The sequence below is a fragment of the Phocoena phocoena genome, chromosome 2, assembly GCF_963924675.1.
Source record: "Phocoena phocoena chromosome 2, mPhoPho1.1, whole genome shotgun sequence".
Classification (NCBI taxonomy): Eukaryota; Metazoa; Chordata; class Mammalia; order Artiodactyla; family Phocoenidae; genus Phocoena; species Phocoena phocoena.
Window position 1 is genome coordinate 119097125 of NC_089220.1, and position 20059 is coordinate 119117183.

The 20059-nt window shown below is 40.2% G+C and overlaps 1 protein-coding gene across 1 annotated transcript in view; it reads right to left on the reverse strand.

Moving 5' to 3' along the window:
• Positions 1 to 3333: 3333 nt before the first annotated feature.
• FBXO22 (F-box protein 22) overlaps positions 3334 to 20059 on the reverse strand; it is a 30218-nt gene continuing 13492 nt past the window's right edge. The window contains exons 5-7 of the mRNA XM_065871755.1: positions 17200 to 17364; positions 9209 to 9374; positions 3334 to 4181 (exon numbers count right to left, since the gene is read on the reverse strand). Of these exons, the coding sequence (XP_065727827.1) occupies positions 3764 to 4181; positions 9209 to 9374; positions 17200 to 17364 (749 nt within the window). The 3' untranslated portion in view covers positions 3334 to 3763. The remainder of the gene's footprint in view (positions 4182 to 9208; positions 9375 to 17199; positions 17365 to 20059) is intronic.

Sequence of the window (20059 nt, forward strand, 5' to 3'; positions counted from 1 at the left end):
TACACTCTTAGTACCAAGACATTAAATGAAGTTTATTGGGGCTTCCCTGGTGGCGCAGTGGTTGCGAGTCCGCCTGCCGATGCAGGGGACACGGGTTTGTGCCCCGGTCCGGGAAGATCCCACATGCCACGGAGCGGCTGGGCCCGTGAGCCATGGCCGCTGAGCCTGCGCATCCGGAGCCTATGCTCTGCAACGGGAGAGGCCACGACAGTGAGAGGCCTGAATACCGCAAAAAAAAAAAAAAAAAAAGTTTACTCGCCTCTGCCAATATTTTCTACTTTAGAGTAGCATATATTCTTCTATTCTGTCTCCATCATGGCGTAAGGCAGAAATGAAACAAAAATAACATGTCTTGTAAATATTTGACTATTTTTCTCTACACAGGCTAATATTAAAAAAAACTTTCTGGTAACATTCTTTACATAGCACATGTATTAGTTTTGTTTATTTAACAAGGATGTTATTACTAATACTATGTTTTGTTATTTTAGGATTTTCATTAAGCAGACTCATTCCCTTTCTACAAATGAAAACCAAGTCAGTCATCTAAAATCTCAATTTCAAATCAAGAGGATTTAGTCTTCTGTTTTCATTAAAATGGAATTTATGGTGGCGTTCAAATGGGTTAGACTGGGCACAAAATGACAGAAGTAGATTTTTTTCTCAAAAATTTCTGCAGAATGCCTAGGAAATTCTCAGATTTGTAAAAGTTTATTTTACATTCTTTGCATGTTCATTGTGTTAAATTGTAATATAAATTAGTGGCAAAACTCTTGCTGTTTGGCTTCTCTTACTAGGTTGAAAAGTTGTTTTATTTACCAATGATGCAGGTTTAAGCAAAGTTGAGAATTAATTACAGTAGTGAACTGGCCTTCTTTAGAAGGACCTCCTTCATTACTCTAGCTCACAGACTATTAATTATAACAAAGTGTAGGATGTCTGTTTTGAGATCTTAATTCCAAGCTTCCTTACTCTTTTTTATATTGCTACTTGGCGTTTCAAGGAGTTTACTCCTTTGAAGCAGCCTTTAACAAGGCAAATTGTAGCTGCAGAAAGATTCTGCTTTGAAAGCACATTAACAAAATCAATATTTTTTAAACACCTTGATTAAACTATCCTATCCTTGTCACTTGATAGAAGACAGCTCAGTATTGTAAAGAAAACAGTAAGGGTACATCTTCTCTTTTTGTGCTCATGTCAACTTTTTCATGTGATCATTTTTCCAGTTTCACAAATAACTACAACAGTTGCCATTTCTAGGAATTATGTTTTTAGCTGAAACAGTAACTTTTTCTTTAACGCCTGCTTTTAAGGCAAGCCTTTCAAAACCATAATAAATTGTTTTAACTTTGGTTAAATTATCATCCCCCCCTCCACTTCCACAGAAATGTCAAAGCCTCTGAGAGGCAGGGCCAATAACTTTTGTTTTCATCAGTACTACTCCTTCAATTGGTTCAACTTCTTCCCTTTCTATTTTGCACCAGGGTTACAATCTTGTGGCCAAATGAATTTACTGTTCCTAACAAGCTCCAAAGTCTCAGCTATAAAAAGGAGCCATATATTAACCTCGAATACTGTATGAAATGACCTTGCAGCAGACTCTCCTTTGAGTAGTAATAAAACATTTTATGTATTAATTTGAAAAAAATAAAACAGTTCATTCAACCAGGTGCATTTTGTTCATATTTCCGTTTTCAAAATCTTTTTTCCTCTACTGTTCAGTCAACTCTGGTTAATATCAAGGACAAAGAAAATTTACAAAGTATTTTCCTTATATGCTATGTAAGCATAACCAAGGACTTAAATTTTGAGATATTGTCTACTTGATAATGGGTACCAATGTCAAATAATAGAAGTTAATAAAAATGGCTAAATATTAATATTCACAGATTAAAAGTTCTATGGCAATCAAACTTTTCTTTGGACTTTCTTCAGGAACTAAGATTGAGTATAACCATAAATTAAAGAAACTTTTAAGTATTTTTATCATTTATATAAATAAACATCAAGGAAAAAAAATCTTTTGAAGTAAAAATTGGTTTAAAAAAAGTGATTAAAAATAGAAAAGCAGGGGCTTCCCTGGTGCAGTGGTTGAGAGTCCGCCTGCCGATGCAGGGGACACGGGTTCGTGCCCCAGTCCGGGAAGATCCCACATGCTGTGGAACGGCTGGGCCTGTGAGCCATGGCTGCTGAGCCTGCGCGTCTGGAGCCTGTGCTCCACAACGGGAGAAGCCACAACACTGAGAGGCCCACATACCGCAAAAAAAAAAAAAGCAGGAATGTTGTCAATGTATTTGATTTCACTTACCTTGCAAGTTTTCTTCTATCCCGTTAAAACCACTATTACAAAAGTGCCATATATTATACTGTATTAGAATATGCTAATACAGATATCCTGTAACAAAGACCTGGAAAAAACAAGTGCCTTAGGCAAGAATGTTAATTTCTGTCTTGTAAAACAACACTTTGGAGATAGATAGGCAGTCCAAATCAGTAATGGTAGCAAGTCAACAAAACTGTATGGCAACCTATCATTCTGTGTGATCTCTTCCACAATAGAGCATTGCCTCTTCTGTAGAGTCTAAGATGGCTCACAATCATATACACTTCTAAGCAAAAGGATTGAAAAAAGGCAAAAAAAAAAAAAAAAAAACCAGTCTGTTTTAAAGGACACGTTATCATTTCCCTCACATTTCACCAGCCAGAACAGTCATACTTGCAAGGGAGACAAGGATGTAGTCTTTATTCTGGTGTGCATGTGCCTAGCTGAAAATCAAAGGTTTTATGACTGTGTGAAAAGGAAAGAATGGATATCAGGGGGGAAACTGGTGTTCGCGACACAGATTTCATTTTGATATTTACATAATGAGAAATTTAAACTCGAAAAACATTTTACTGGAAATATGCCAGGATTTGCTAACTAACAAATACCATTATCCTGGGTTTTCTTTTCTAAAGGATTCCTTCACTCACTCACTAAAAGCAATGAAGTACACAGCTATCTGAGTTTCCAAGGTATGTTTTATTGGTATAAAACCAAAATAAGGTGATGATGTAATTGTCTCATCTGCCAATTAGTTACATAGAAGTAGGTGAAAAAAAGAATTTTCTGTTGCAATTTCTTTATTGAGGGAAAAGGAAAATTTTTTTCCTTATAAGGTAATAAAATACTGATTAGTCTTGGCAATTTATTTGACTAAGCAACTTTAGAGTACTAAAACAAAAATAGTTCTTTAACGTTTATCAAGTAAGTAAAAAGTCAGCAATTTGTTACAGCTTCTGAAAAAAATGGTAAAATTGTAAAGCAGAGAAAAATTTCCCAAGCCATCTGTGTATTTTTCTCCTTTATTAAGGGAGAAAAATATCTTCATGAGTCTGCTGAAAGATCATCTAACATTGCAGAGGTAGTCATGGAATGTCTTAAATCTCCTTTCTGTTGATGAATCCTTTTTCAGTCTTCCTATGCAGAAGACTATTTAAAGTCCTATCACACAGCAGCTACCTATCTGGTGCAGTATAGCCATAACTGGTTCACTTGTGCCTGATGCAAAAGCTCTCAACTCCCGGTCTTGCATTACATTATGTACAAACTTGTCCTTCATCTAATATATTAAAAACTACCAAATAATCTTCAGAATGTCAAAGCTACAAAACAGCTACATATAAAGTTTTTTGTTTGTAATATACATATCCCAAGTTTCCATTTTCTGGAAAAGACAGAGCCCAAAAGTTATACATTATGAAAGCCACTTTACAGGTGGCTTTATTTAGATGACCCAAGATGAATTAGTGCCATTATTGTTGTATAGCTGTGAAATAGATCATCATCCTTTACCTCATTACATTTCTTCAATATAAAGTTTCCAGTGACTATGCGATCACATCCAATTTCTCCATTTCCAAAGAAGCCAAATAAAGGAACACTAGGAAAAAACTTTCTAAATGCATCAGCCTCCACATTCCCCTTGTCTCTATAATACTGAAAGCCCCTGCCAACACACGCAAACATGAAGCCAACGGTATTCTGCTCTGGAATGTTGGCTGCTTTGAGGCGCTGCATGGCAGCCTCAGCAGTCTTCTCGTCATTGACATCCTCATTGAGAAGCACTGTGGCACTCTGGATACGATGTCCGCTAAATGATAGTCCAACCACACCGGTGGCATCAATATCCAGAGGGTTCCTAGAAAATTAAATTAGAAAAGTGGTAATATATCATGAAACACCATTCAAATTTACAGTATAAAAGAAAAATCCTCCTGATTCATTGGTCGGGAAGTGCTGCCTTAGTCTACAGTTAGTCTGAGGCTCTCTCTCCCTGATCAGAGGACTGTAATAAGGGTTAAAAATTAAACTACTGAAATTAATATATTAAAAGAATGCAGAAGGCAGATCTACGGAGAAGAAAGCAACCACTTCCTCAGTCACAGATACAAAGGGGCAAATGCATCATCTCCACAAAGATTTCTAAAATCCAACCTGAGTTTTAGAAGGGTACAGAGTATTCTTACCTTTCTCACTTCCCTGAAAAAGGAATCTTACAGTTTTATGCATATATAGTATGATATGTATTAAAGCTTTTGGTATTATTTACCTCTTTGGTATCTTCTCTCCCCTACCTCAGCTGTCAAATTCTAAAAGAGGTGTATTAAATATTCAATCATGGAGGATAATTTTATTAAGAACCCATAATTCCAGAAGTTTTAAGCTCTATACTGTTTGGTCCATAAAGGAATAGACTATATTGCTGTGTCTTACTTATTGCTTTGACCTGATAATGTAGCTTAATCTGAAGGTCAAATCATACATTTTCTTTTTGTTTCTATTTGCCTGGTATTTTTTTTAATGAAATATTTTATGGCTACTACAGAAAATAAAAATAAAATGCCAATAAAGTTGTAAAGCATAATACAGTGAACACCCATTGGGGGAAAACCAAGTAAGTACCTAATATTTCTATCAGAGTTTACAAAATGGACAGGATTCACTGGGTTAACAAGAAAGTAAGACTTAAAAAGCTTAAGTACTGAGCAACTTAAGGCTAACTAGTGGCAAAACCAGTTTCTGAGGGGCAGAATCCATCTTCTGAAGTCTGCTGCTGTTCCTTTAACCTTATTACATTTCCTCTTTGGTATACAACTGCAACACGAGTCTCCTGCCTAAAAAGAATTATTCACCTTTTTTTGGAGGGAGCGGGGCTCCTATCTGGACACCATTAACATGGAGCACTGATTTACTCAATGGCTTCCCTTACTCCATGACACAGTGTAAAGACCACGTTAAAATTAATGTGTCATGTAAGAGGTAATGATTGTTGAGGGTATATTTCCCACATTAGGTATAAAGAGTAGATTATATATAGACAGCCACGCTAACAGGCTAGCACCTCAGTTATATGTCTGAGTGAGTTGCATTTCAAAAATCAACTGTATGTTAAATTGCCATTGCCCTATCTGTATATAATTTCAAAGTAAAAGCAAAGACAATAAGGAAAATTAGGCAAAAGGAGAAATAACCCACAGATAGCTAACAAGAATCAGGTATACTTATGCATGAAATCCAGTGCTTAGAGTTCAGTGTAGTTGGCTTTCCTCCCTTCTTCCTCAGGTTCCAGGGAACTCAACTTAGCTACCTGCTTTCCCTGATCCATCAGTGCTGACTACCAGGAGGGAGATGATGCCTGGGACGATTTAAGCTGCTCTTAATGATACTGATCTCTAACAGTGTGTCTCCATGTCACCACTCTAGGATCCAAATACTAAACACAAATATAGAGAGAAACAAATAATAGTGCTTGCAGGAAACATCTGGAGAATGGGGGCGGGGGGGTCTCATTATCTTGCTTTTGGAAACAGCTGATATTTATGTCCACTTAATTAGCTCAAACTCAAAATACTACATACTTTCATTGGAAATGGAAAAGTAGTAATGGTTCAAGATAGAAGAGCAAATATTTTTTATCTTTGAAAACCAAAGCCCTAATAATAAAATGAAAGATGCATCATTTTTGAGCTTGAAAAAGCCTTTCAAAAGATCTAGTACAGTATTTCCAATAACGTGTGCCAAGTAATATTGCTATATGTGGAATCTAAAAAAATGGTACAAATGAACTTATGTACAAAACAGAAATAGAGCCACAGATGTAGAAAACAAACTTACTGTTACCAAGGGGGAAGCGGGGGGGGGGGGGGGGGGGGAATAAATTGGGAAATTGGAACTGACATATACATGCTACTATATATAATATAGATAATAAGGACCTACTGTATAGCACAGGGAACTCTACTCAATACTCTGTAATGACCTATATGGGAAAAGAATCTAAAAAAGAGTAGATATATGTATATGTATAACTGATTCACTTTGCTCTACAGCAGAAACTAACACAACATTCTAAATCAATTATACTCCAATAAAGATGTTAAAAATAAAAGATCTAGTACAGTATTTCCAAAAATGTGTGCCAAGTAATACCAGTCAGCCTGCAAGATGCTCCATGGACAAAAGGTTTTGTGGCCAAACAGATTTAAAAAGGGCCACAGGTAATAATATTCCCCCTCCCTCTAAAAGATCCAAAGTACTGAGCACAGTATTAGAGGCTCTGAGAAGTTTTACCATAAAGATGTACTGCTGAACCACGCATTTCCTTTAGAGGAGGAAAACAGAACCAGAGGAAGTGACATACATATGAACCATAAGAAGTCCCCTACGTACGAACAAGTTCCATTCTGAGAGCATGTTCTTAAGTCCAATTTGTTAGTTAAGTCCAACAAAGTTGGCCTGGGTACCCACCTAACACAATCGGCTCTATAGTACTGTACTGTAATAGGTTTATAATACTTTTCACACAAATAATACATAAACACAAACAAGAGAACATTTTTAATGTTACAGTACAGTACCTTGAAAAGTACAGTAGTACAGGACAATAGCTGGCATACAGGGGCTGGCATCCAGTGAACAGGCAAGAAGAGTTACTTACTGGAGGAGGGAGAGGAGGTGGGAGATGGTAGAGCTGAAGGATCGCCAGCAATAGGAGATGGAGGGCAAGCTGCAATTTCACTCATGCCTGACGCTGATGGCACAGGTTCTGGTTCCTTGCTGGATTCAATTCTATCTACCGTCTTGAAAAAGTGATGTCTGGGTAGTAGCTCTTTTTTTCTCGTCACAGATGACACGGTAGCACTGGATGGCATTCTGAACAGCTGCTACAACCTTTGTGTACCATTTTACGTCTGGGTCCTATGCCTCAAAAAGTTAACAGTGCCTCCTCAAATAAAGAAAATCCCCTTGGCCATTTCCTGTGTCGTGAATCTCTTCGGTTCTTCAGTTACTTCTTCTTCCTCTTGTTTCTCTGTGCCCTTTCTCTGGCCCCCCAATTCCATCAGGTCTTCATTAGTAAGCTCCTCATGTTGCACAGCAAGGAGTTCAATGAAGTGGTCCTCTTGTAGACCTAGCTCCAGCTTCTCGCTGAGAGTCACTAAGTTGCTGAAGACCTCTTTGGATTCCTCATCCACCTTCTCAAATCCACAAAAGTCATGAACAAAGGTTCTTCCAAACCCCATTCATGGTGACGGCCGTAACCTCACGCCAAGCAAAGTCAATGTTTCTTATGGCCTTGTATATGTTATAGTCCTCCCAAAACTGTCAGGTTGTTCCTGATTTGTCACTTGCCTTTACTGCCTGACGAAAAGTGTGACATAAATAATATTTCTTGAAAGTCACTGTAACTCCCTGGTCCATAGGTTGGATGAGAGACATTGTATTCAGTGGCAGATGCACTACTCTGACGTGGGATGAAAGCCGTCTGTGAATGGGGGGGTGGCCCAGAGCACTGTCAAGCAGCAAAGGAATGCTGAACGGGACGTCCCTCTCCAAGCAGTATTTCTCTACCTTCAGGATAAAGTGGTGGACAAACCAGTCCTGGAAAATGGCCTATGTAACCCAGGCTTTGGGGTTACTCTTGCACACAACAGGAAGAGAGCCCCCGGCTGTGTTTTTAAGGGCTCTTGGGTTCTCTGAGTGATAAACTAAGAGAGGCTTCAGCTTCATATCGCTGGAAACACTGCCACCAAACAAGAGTTAGCCTATGCTTTGCTGTTTAGAGCCTGGCATCAACTTTTCCTCCTTACTGATGTAACTTCAGTCTGGCATCCTCTTCCAGTACAGTCTCATCCACATTAAAAACCTGCTCAGGTAAATACGTGCCTCCATCAGTAATTTCTCGAAGCATTTCAGGAAATTCCCGGGCAGCTACCATATCTGCACTCGCTACCTCACCACTTACTTTTACATCATGAAGGTTGACTCTAGTCTTGAACCAATGAAGCCAGCCGTGGCTGGCATTAAAAGATGTGCCCTCTGATTCTTTGCCATGTTTCTTCTTCGAGTCTTCATAAAGGCTCTCAGCTCTCTCCTGAATCAGCATTAAGCTGAGCGGGACTCGACACTGAGGCTGATGCTGCATCCACACACTGAGAAGCTTCTCCATCTCCTCCATCACTTTTCCACACTTCTTCAATAATATTGTCAACATCACCGGCACAGCAGACTTCACATGTTCTTGTCCTTGTTCTTTAGAATCGTGCCAATGGTTGAACGATTCATGTGATGATAATGAGCGACGTCTACCATCTTTTTGCCTCGCTCCACTCTCTCAGTTCTTTTCGCTTGGCGTTTCTTAGCAGTATCAGCTACATCACCACTGCTTTTATGCTTGCTTCCGGACATCCTGGGCTTTAATTAAAGATACTGTACTACTGTACTCTATACAGTACTGTACAGTACACAAAAGCATAACCACCTGTAGAAGATGCACGCATGTGACAATGTATGCCAGTCACGTGAACTAATTCACGTGACTGGACATGCAAACGCACAAAAGTTTTGCAACTTGAAGGTTCGTTATGTAGGGGACTTACTGTATTGCAGTTACAGAGTACAGAGCTGCCAAGGGAGCTCAGTAGACAATGCTGAAAGTCAATTTTGAGGAGAGTATAAGTCCAACTAAGTTCTTAAAGGATAACATATATAAATTTCATTCTTCAAAGATAAGCAGAATTACACTGTGTGAGCCACTCAACCTATGTCTATTGCAAAACGGAATTAACTATTAGCAATTCTTTAAGCATGTTTTTTAAAAACCCAAACGTTTCCCATGAGAACATTTCCCATGATGTGCAGAAGAAATCAGAAGCACATCAGACATACTTTTCAGAGGTCAGCGATGCCAGGTTGTCCACCTGGCCTCCAGCCAAGATGACATTCATGTCACTGAAAGTGCTCACTACGTGCTGCAGATAATTACTGGCTCCCACTTTACAGCAATTATAGCCAAATACAAGGACCACACGAAGCTCAGGGTTATCTAAAAGACCTGCAAAGAAATGAAGAGAAACAATTAAAGATAGCCTTAAAAGAAATCCTTAAAAAGGACTTCTTCATTTTATTATTTTGCAAAATGAAATGTTACTGCTAATGTCCTGTAAGCCTAGTTAAGTGCAATTTACTGTTTAAGCTGTCAAGTCCTCCATTTTTTTTTGCAAACTTTAACATTACTCAAAATCTTTGCTATGATTAATTTTTCATCATTAAGAAAACTAAATGGCTATTTGAAAATAATACAATCAACACTCAACACAAATAAGGAAGCAGCTATGTAACTGAGCAGCACCCTTGGTGGGCCTTGGTGCAAGCCATTCCACACAGCCACCACCTGGAATGGAAGGGAACACTGGTTTACAAAGGACAGAGTTAGACGCAGTGGGAATTTAAACATCCAGAGAAAATGGACAGAAACAGCACTAACCACCTGTAGTGGGTTGAATGTGGTCTCCCAAAGACATATCCACACCAAATCCCTGGAAAGAAGAATGTGACCTAACTTGGAAAAGAAAAAGGGTCTTTGCAGATGTAATTAAATCTTGAGATGAGATCATCTGGATTATCCATAGGCCCTAAATGCATACAAGTATCCTTATAAGAGAAATAGAGACAGACAGAAGAGGCAATGTGACCACAGAAGCAGAAACTAGAATGATGCAGCCATAAAGAATGTCGATGGCATCAGAAGGTGGAAGAGACAAGAGATTCACCCCTAGAGCATCCAGAGGCAATGCAGCCGCATCAACACCCTGATTCCAAACTTCTGGCCTTCTGTACTGTGGTAGAATAAATGTTTTAAGCCACTAAAGTTTGTGCTAATTTGTTACAGCAGCCTCGGGAAACTAATACACCATTAAAATACAGGCCTTATCCATATATTCCAGGAAAGGGAGTGGGAGTGAAGGTGGTTTAACCATTGGAAACTCATTCCAAAGCAGGGAAATACTCAATTCTGCAGCATATGGATGAAAAGCAGCCACCACTAGAGGGCAGCATAGTCTATCAGGAGGCAGGCAGTACTCATGCTCTCCCCTACAAGCTCCCAGGCTTTCACATGTGCCTCTTGCACCTTGTTTATACACTATCAACTTGAAATTTGCCAAAGAGGTGGCTCTGGGACACAAAAAAGAAAAAAAATCAAACACCTGACTCACATTTGAGTTTCCACTGACTCAGCCACATGACTTCCATCTTCACAGACATAAGGGTAAATAAAGGTTGCCAGAAATAAGGCTCACTTAATAAGGAAACGGGGTGGAGTGGAGGTGAATGACCAATTCCTAACACCAAATAATGATTTATCTAGGGAGACTGCCTCTGGTCCATTTCTAATTCTCTATACAGTACATCACTGATTTGGAGAGTAAGAAGGATATTAGTACAAACCAGTACTTTCAAGATACCACATACCCCAAACCATTACTAAAAGGTCTTTTTCTCCACACAGACCAGCCCAGCAAATTTTCAGAGAATGTTTTTTTTTTTTTAGAATGAATTTTCAGAGTCAAAAGAGGCCCGTGGGATCAACAGTTTACGATTGTTTTACAAAGAAGGGCTGCTAATCCTAGAAAAGTGACTGGCCCAGGATGGCATCTTGGCAGACTCTAGACCCACATCTCCCGACTCTCAGTTTTAAGTTTTAGAAACCTAAGAACTTCTAAGTCTCTCCCTTTCCTGATTTCTAAGCTCTAGGCCCTCTTTTACAATTGCCTACTAAAATTTTCATCTGAATGTTCTATAGGCACCGTCCTTATTCATCCAACGCACACTGAGTGCTTTCAACATCCTCCTCCAGTGGTCTTGTTCTACAGCGGGACCACACACACACAAATCTAGAAACCAGACTCACTTCCCCCCACCCAACTTAGAGAACAAATCTGCCTTAGCCCAGGCTGGCTGCCTGACAGAGCAGACAGGTCTGTATCATGTACCAGAAGGAAGGTACAATTCAAACTCCTTGCCACTAAAAATTGAGGCCTAAGATACACGAGCCTGAAAAGACGACTACCCAGCTCATTCTGAGGGAAATCCTGGCACTGCCTTCAGTCCTGCCTCTGGGGAAACAGGAGGGCCCTCTGCTCACTATCAGCATCTGAGGACTTTCAACTTCAGGAAAGCACGCTGGCCATATTCTCAGCTCCGATGTTTTTTGGGCAGATGACGTACTCAACCAGCCCAACTATAAAAGGTGCAAGTTCCAGTTCCCTGAAATCCAGCATGAGATCTAAGTCACAGCAGACTGAGTGGCTGAAGAGCACGTGGGCCATCCATTCCTTTGGCAGCTCTAAACATTTTTAGATTTCACAGAGAGCTCAGTAACCAGACCTCATTGGTTTGGATCCTACAACTGCTTTTATTTTAAGGAGACATAGTTGGGGTGATGCCATTGGTGTTCATAGAGCGACATGGGGTAAGAAACAGCTTGAAAAACAAGCTATTTATTATAAGGGCATATGGATCCACTAGAATTTATCTCAGTTCTCAGAAAACTGGGAAGAGTTAATGCTTCTTCTGCCCTAGCTCAGCCAAACCTGTGGCCCACATCTAGCAAATGATGATGGTCTGTATCTCATGTACTACCCTCCATCCTGGCTGCACTATATTCCTCCTACACATGTCCCTCAACTCAGAATTCCTCCACTGATAGTCTATGTATCTTTGTATGCTGCCTTAAATTCATTTTCAAATAAGGCAGAATATAAATTCATTATAGCTATGCTCAAGCTGGAAGGTTAAATAAAAGGAAAAAAATCAAATCTAGACACCCAGAGCAGCATCAGATTCAGGAAAGCCAGCTATGAAGAACTATTCCAAAGATTGGCTAGGACTGCTTGAAAAGGCTTTAGGTCTGCATGTTCAGATTTCTACTCTTTAGGGAAGCCTCTCTGAAGACAGCTGTTTTATGGCCTGTTTGAAAGTGATGTAATCTAAATGCATGTAGAAAACCTACGTGAAAGATAATGTCTACTTGAAATGAGAGGCTAATACCATGAACAATTCATAGATAGAAGCTGTGTTCTCTCTTCCTCACAACCTTAGTTTTAGCATCACCTCCTTCCCTGTATCTTTATATCCATCTTTTTTACACTAAACATGTATAAATATGAAGTCAGCATGCTAGGACATGACTTTTGGAGTCAGACCTGGATCAGAACTCAGGCTCAACCCCTTGTAGCCATCTGACTGAGCCATCTACTAGACTTCTCCAAATGCAGCTTCCTCCTCTAAAACTGGGGCAGGAGCAAGTCTCAAGAGTGGTTGTGATGATTAAATACGATAATGTCATAAAGAAGCATCCAACCCTGCTCAGTGCCTGGCCCCCGGTAAGGGTTCAATAGAGGAGAGCTAACAAAACATGTTCTGGCTAAACTGAGGGCCTCGACCACGAGTTACACAAGTTATCAAATAACGAAATGACACTCAAGATGCTATTTCCCCTTGAATCAAATGAATCTGAAGCAAACATCATATTTAGAGGGAAAATAAAGAAGCCATGCATCCTATCCTCCAAACCAGCTAGGGGTCACCTGTGCTGCTCTGGCTATCACGTAGTTGTCATGCTTTTTTGAGATGCACCTTATCCAAAAATCTCTCTGATATCGTTCAATGAGAAGCCGTGTCACTTTACGTACATGGTAGGGGATTAAAAAAAAGAGAAGCACCACACCAGTCAGCTCCATGAACATGAGCCTACGGCCCGGGGGCTCAGGGGCTGTATCCTGCCAGCACCATAACCTGGGAGCTGGCCCCCACCAGGCCCCTTACAGCTCTCTGCTAGTTCTCTGCTCTCTCCTAGCTCTTTGCTCCTGGAGCTGAATGAAATCCACCACAAAGGGCAGGAAAGCCTAACAAAACACTGGCACCACCCTCCTTCTAAGTCACCTTCCTGCTTTAGAAGCTGCCCAGCTTTTTCAAGGGCTAGGCAGCTTCTAAAGCAGGACAAGTTCCGTCACTTAACTTTTAGCACCATTTTTCTCTGCTTTGCACCTGATCACTGACTGTGGCCCCCTCAAGATTCTCTATGAAATCTCCAGATAATTTAAAAACTTAATCCCTCAAATTTTTTTTGGACTCTGACTTAACAAATAATTAAAATTTAGTTTTTACACCTCTCAGTTGCTGGCAGAGTAGTCATCAGAAGACCAAAATGAAGTAAGCAGAAAGGACCTGAACAACAACCATTAATTACCTGATATTCCTAAATTTGTATCTGTGGTCGAGACCATTCTCCTGAGCTCCAGACCCACATATTCAACTGTCTAATCAATGTCCCCATCTCAAATTCAATGTGTCCAACCCAGAACTGATCATCTGACTCCTCCAACCTGCGCCCCCGTCTATTCCTTACCTCAAGGAGAAGGTACTGCGCACCTGCCCTGGCAGAAACCTCGGTGACAACACTGCCATGGTCCTCATTCTCACCCCACAACGTTTTAACCCATCACCTCACCCTGTGGACTCACGTGGGAACTTCATCTTGAATCCGCCCATGTCTCTACAACACCACTGCAATAGCCACAACAGCCCCCGTTCCCCTTGCCTCCTCTCTGTGTTCCTCCAAAGCCATCACACCACAGCCAGAGGGGCATTTTCCAAACACCCATCAGTTGTGCCACTCCTTAGTTTAGAATCCCGGCTTCCGCTGCCCTTGGGCACGTCAAGATCCTCAGTGCTGAGCGGCCCCACCCTGCATCCCAGCTCCACCTCACACCACACCCCTCCTCACACCCACCACTCTCCAGATACGCTGGAACTCCTTACATTTCCTATGAGCCGGTGAATCCACAGCACCTAAATCCTGAAGGTGACTTGCCAGGCCCTTTCTATGTCCTGTCCTTTCATCTATTTTTGTCAGTAAGCTGGAAAGAAGGTACAATACTCCTACGATACTCTTCCTGACTCCACATCTGAGGGACCTCTCCCCACTCTAGTTCACTTCTACCCAGCGCTCTGCCCAAATGTCACTTTCCCAACACCCCAGAGTGGATTAAGTCCATGATTACGCTTCCTAGCACCTCTTCTACTTGGTAACACTTACACATCTGTGGTACTGTATTCAAAGTCGGCCTGGCCTGCTAGACTGGAAGCTCCAAGAGGCAGGACAGTGTGTCTCCAACAAGCATCTCCAGAGCCCCGCACATACAGGGACTGGCATATGACAGGCACGTGAACAATTTTTGAATGCATGGACATTGGCTTTTATGGCACTTAGGGAACAGAGGTATTTTTGCCTTCACTCCTTAAGAATTAAGTGCTAGCCCACATACACATACACACACATATATATATATATATATATATATTTTTTTTTTTTCATTCCAGAGACTATTTTTAACACAGGATACCATACAGACTTTAAAACAACCTATGCCTTGTTTAAGAAATGCACCATTTTGGTAAGTTCTTCAAAAAGAATAGAAAAGAAAGTATGCATGTGTATGTATATATATAAATTTATACGTACCGTGACAGTGGGTCCGATTACGACACTCCCTATACACAGGGTCTGGAAAAACTATAATATCACACACGAGGTCCCTGCGCACAGAGGCACTGCCTATTTCACAGGAGGCCGAGCTGCTTTGTTTGCTCACACACCACCTTCTAGTCAGAGTGGCCAAGTCTACAACGCAGGGGAAGACAGACCACAGCCCAGGGGCCAAATCCGGCGCCCCTGCTTTTGTATAAAGTTTTATTGGAACAAAGCTGATTTTTTACCTACGGTCTATAGCTGCTTCTGCACTCCCAACGGCAGAGTTGAATAGATGCAACTGAGGCTGTATCACTGGCAAAACCTGTAATATTCACTATCTGGCCTTTACAGAGAAAGTGTGCCGAGCCTGAGGGACACTACCAGGAACGGGGTGCCTTCCACTGTCATGGAACATAGATAAGAGTTGCTCCGGGTGTCTGGTTCAGGAGTGCAGGCTGGAACTCTGTGGAGAAGGCACGTCCCACAGGCTCCAACCACACTCCTTGCCCACCTCAGAGGCCTCCATCTTCTCGTCCACATAAAAGACAACGGTCTAATTTCAGAAGTGAAGAAAATAGTATGGGAAAGAATAGAGATTATCATCTCAATCTAGGCAAAGCCTCAATTTCCAGAAGGCCACGAACAGGATGAAAATGATGCCTTGGAATAAGCCAAACTTGTTGACAGCAAACAGCTTAGGGAAAGGACACCAATAAAAACGCTTCACACAGCAGAAAAACGTGGGGCTCTTTTTCATTTCAGTTTTCTGATTCCTATACTTACTTAGCACTATAATGCAAACAAGGTCTAAAACAAATCTAATAACTATTTTATCATAAAATAGATGGTTCCTTCCACTCAAGATTTTGGGTCTTTCTTGTAAATGGACAAAACTAGGCTTCTAGCTTCAAGCATACCATGAGGACCTCAATCATGGATTCCCCAAGTTGCTCTAGGGCAGAGGGGAGCATGCCCAGGAGGCACCACACTTACTTCTGGACCCAAAAAGACAGTACAGAGGAGGCTTGGCAATATGACCTTCAGCAAAAGCACTGAGTCAAAGGCCAAACAAGCTTCTCTAACAAGTTAACCCCAATCAGTTCATCTGCAGAGGTAGATGCAAGGCCTTAACACTGCTTTGCTTGAATAATTAGTTTGTTGCTTACTATATTAAATTAAGCTTTCTTATCAGAGCTTAGAAACTGAGCTAACTCTTTACCTCTTCAAAATCACCTCATGGGGCTTCCCTGGTGGCACAGTGGTTGAGAGCCCGCCTGCCGATGCAGGGGACACAGGTTCATGCCCTGGTCCAGGAAGATCCCACATGCCGCAGAGCGGCTGGGCCCGTGAGCCATGGCTGCTGAGCCTGCGCATCCGGAACCTGTGCTCCGCAACGGGAGAGGCCACAACAGTGAGAGGCCCGCGTACCGCAAAAAAAAAAAAAAAAAAAAATCACCTCATGCATGACCTGTCTACTCCAGCCAAGCTTCCTGCCTGACATATCCTACTAAACCGTTGTTTGATATACTCTGCCTTAACTTACACTATTTCTAAAACTTATCAAGTTCGTTACACTTATTCCCGTCTTTCTAATTAGTCAATATTGAACTAACCTGTTTCTTTTAATTTTTGAAAAAACAAATGCTTATTACTAGCATAAAAGAGAAATAAAACCTTAAACTTTTCAGCTTCAAAAAACAAAATAGGGCAAAATGATAAGAAAATGTTCAAGGGCTTCCCTGGTGGCGCGGTGGTTGGGAATCCGCCTGCCAATTCAGGGGACACGGGTTCGAGCCCTGGTCCGGGAAGATCCCACATGCTGCAGAGCAACGAGGCCCGTGAGCCACAACTGCTGAGCCTGCACTCTGGAGTCTGCGAGCCACAACTACTGAAACCCGCGCGCCTGAAGCCGGTGCTCCGCAATGAGAGAGGCCACCGCAATGAGAAGCCTGTGCACCGCAATGAAGTGTAGCCCCTGCTTGCCGCAACTAGAGAAAGCCCACGCGCAGCAACGAAGACCCAACACGGCCAAATAATTTAAAAAAAAACAGAAAATGTTCAAAGAGGAAGAAATCCTTCAAAATTCAGAATTAAATACAAGTAAGTTTATTATCAACAGAGTATTTATGGAAAATTCATCTCTGGTTCTCTCAGGCTTTAATGTAAGTAAAATAATTTAAAAAGTAAATCCATTCTACCAAAAAAATATTGCACTAGCCTCTGTTAATCACTAATTTGAATTATCCACATCTGCAGTAACGTGTACTTAATTCAGACTCTCTCAAAGTAACAAACAAAATCAATCAACAATACGGGCAATTAATGGTAAATAATAACAACTTACCTACTTCAGTGAGTTGATGCCTTTCTAGTGTTAATTTCTTTGGATCCATAATAAAATGAAAGGGTTTTATTTTTATTCCTTCAATTTGAGGAAATAATAGAGCAAAACCAGATTCTCCAATTTCTATTTCCTGAGGTGGATTGCTACTTGATCCCATTGGCGTCACTAGGGAAAAAAGTTAAACAGTTTTGTGAATAGATTCAATAAAAACAGAAGTTTCATCTGGTGTAAATTAAAAAAAGTTACCCAGCCACATCTAGGTAACTTCAGTTTAGGTCACTAACATAATCAATAAGGTAACAGGCCACTATCTGAATAAGAGTTTCTTAGCTTTGAAATTTTTAGAGGTATAAGGTCATGATGCCTAAAATTTACTTTCAAATTGTTCAGAAAGAAATGTTTTCATAAACAAAGACAGAAAAAGCAAATGTTGCAAAAATTTTTTTACAACAGTGAATCTAGATGAAGGATATATGGGTGTTTATTGTACTATTCTATTATTCTTTCCCCTTTTCTATAGGTTTGAAGCTTTTCTAAATAAAAAGTTGGGGGAGGGTAGTAACTACATCTTCACAGCAATTCTACTTGTAAAATTTACCATAGAATATTTGACAATTATATACACTATATATATTGTGTGTATGTAGAATTGAAATACACACACACATATATATATAACTGTATTTGGAGATAAGGCCTTTAAATAAAGAGGCAATTAAGGTTAAATGAGGTCACACGGGTCAGGCCCTAATCCAGTAAGATTGGTGTCCTTTCAAGAAGAGGAAGAAACATCAGAGATGAAGGCATACAGAGAGAAGAGAAAAAGCTATGTGAGGACCCAGTGAGAAGGCAGGTGGCTATATGTAAGCCAAAGAATGAAGCCTCCGAAGAAAGGAAAAATGCCAACGCCTTGGACCTCCAGACTCCAGAAATGTGAGAAAATAAATTTCTGTTGTTTAAGCCATCCAGTCTATAGTATTTTGTTATGGCTGCCCTGGCAGACCGATACAAATACTGCAGATTACAAGTTCACTGAAAACTGTATTTTATATAAGTATATAAATACATATTTTATGCACGCACATACATATACACACATATATACATATATCTATACTACATACCTATCTGTATCTATACTCTGTACTACATACCGAAAGTCTGGAAGGTTATGCATCATAAAATTAACAGAGTGGTTAACTCTACTTAAAGCTTAAAGTAGCTTAATTTTTTTCTTTTTTGCTTTTCTAATTTTCCTTTACTTTTTTTAAAAAACAGTAAATGGCTCTTACTAGTATAAAAAAGAAACTCGTAAAAAAAAGTGTTAATAAGCCTTTTAGAAACCAAAGATAGAACAAAATGGAAAAAAGTTTTCAAAGAGAAAATTTCAGAATCTAATCAAACCCCACATAACATATTCTGAATTTAAAAACATGAAAATAAAATTTCAGAGTTTATTATGAGGCCCTCTTCTACAAAAAAATATCAAAACATAAAAGCAATTTTTTTTGTCCGTAGCAGGCCTCAAGACAATCCGAATTAAAAGCCAATAGGCTTTGTTATAGAAATTGACAGGATGCTTCTAAAATATATGTGGAAATGCAAAGGACCTAGATAGCCAGAGCAATTTTTAAAAAGAAGGACATCAAGATCTATGGAAATCAATCTTTAAAAAGGACATCAAGACCTACAGTAATATGACTCTGGCTTAAGGATACACAAATAAATCAATGGAACAGAATCAAATCCAGAAACAGACCCACAAACATACAGCCAATTATTTTTGACAAAGGTGCTGAGACAATTTAATGAGGAAGAGAAGTCTTCAACAAATGGCATTGGAATACCTAGATAAACATATGAAAAAAAATTAACCCTGAACCTACCTTATACCATACACAAAAATTAATTCAAGTTAAGTCACAGAATACTACTCTAGAATTTTTTTTAATGAATTACTCATATGCAAAAGAACATGAGTCTCAAAAATATTATGTTGTTAAAAATATTTATGTTGAGTGAAAGGGCCAAGATAAAGAGAGTATATAACATGATTCCATTTATATTACATTCAACAACAGGCCAAACTAACCTATGGTCACTGAAACTGGAACTGGGGTTTCCTATGGAAGTAGGGGATGGCAGGAAGAGGGCATGAGGGAACGTCCTGGGGTGATGGAAACATACTAAATATTGACTCGCATGTCAGTTTCACCAGGATATGAATTTGTCAAAACTCATTAAACTGGGGCTTCCCTGGTGGCCCAGTGGTTTGAGAGTCAGCCTGCCAACGCAGGGGATGCGGGTTCGTGCCCCAGTCCGGGAAGATCCCACATGCTGCGGAGCAGCTGGGCCCGTGAGCCACGGCCGCCGAGCCTGCACGTCCAGAGCCTGTGCTCCACAACGGGAGAGGCCACAGCAGTGAGAGGCCCGCGTACCGCAAAACAAAAAAAAAAACAAAAAAAAAACTCATTAAACTGTACACTCAGGATTGTGCATTTCACTGTAAGTAAAGTTGACCTCAATTAAGAAAGAAAATGATCTCTGTATATATAAAAATGAACAAATTCTCAAACTTGAAATTTTTCCAACCTAAAGAAGGAAGATGGGTTAGTAGCCAATGGCTATTTTAGAAATAATCACTAACTGTGGCCTAAGAAAAAGGAATCCAATTAACTGTCTTGGAAGTTTTTCTGTGACAATATGTGGAACAAAGAAAGTGCTCAGCTGTGGGAACAAGAATCAATAAGGGTAAGGAGTAGGTCCAAGAAAACACAAGAGGACAGGTCCCGACTAAAGGGAGTTGGAATGATACTCACTCCCGACATGAAGATCGTTAAGAGAACTTAGAAAGATGACC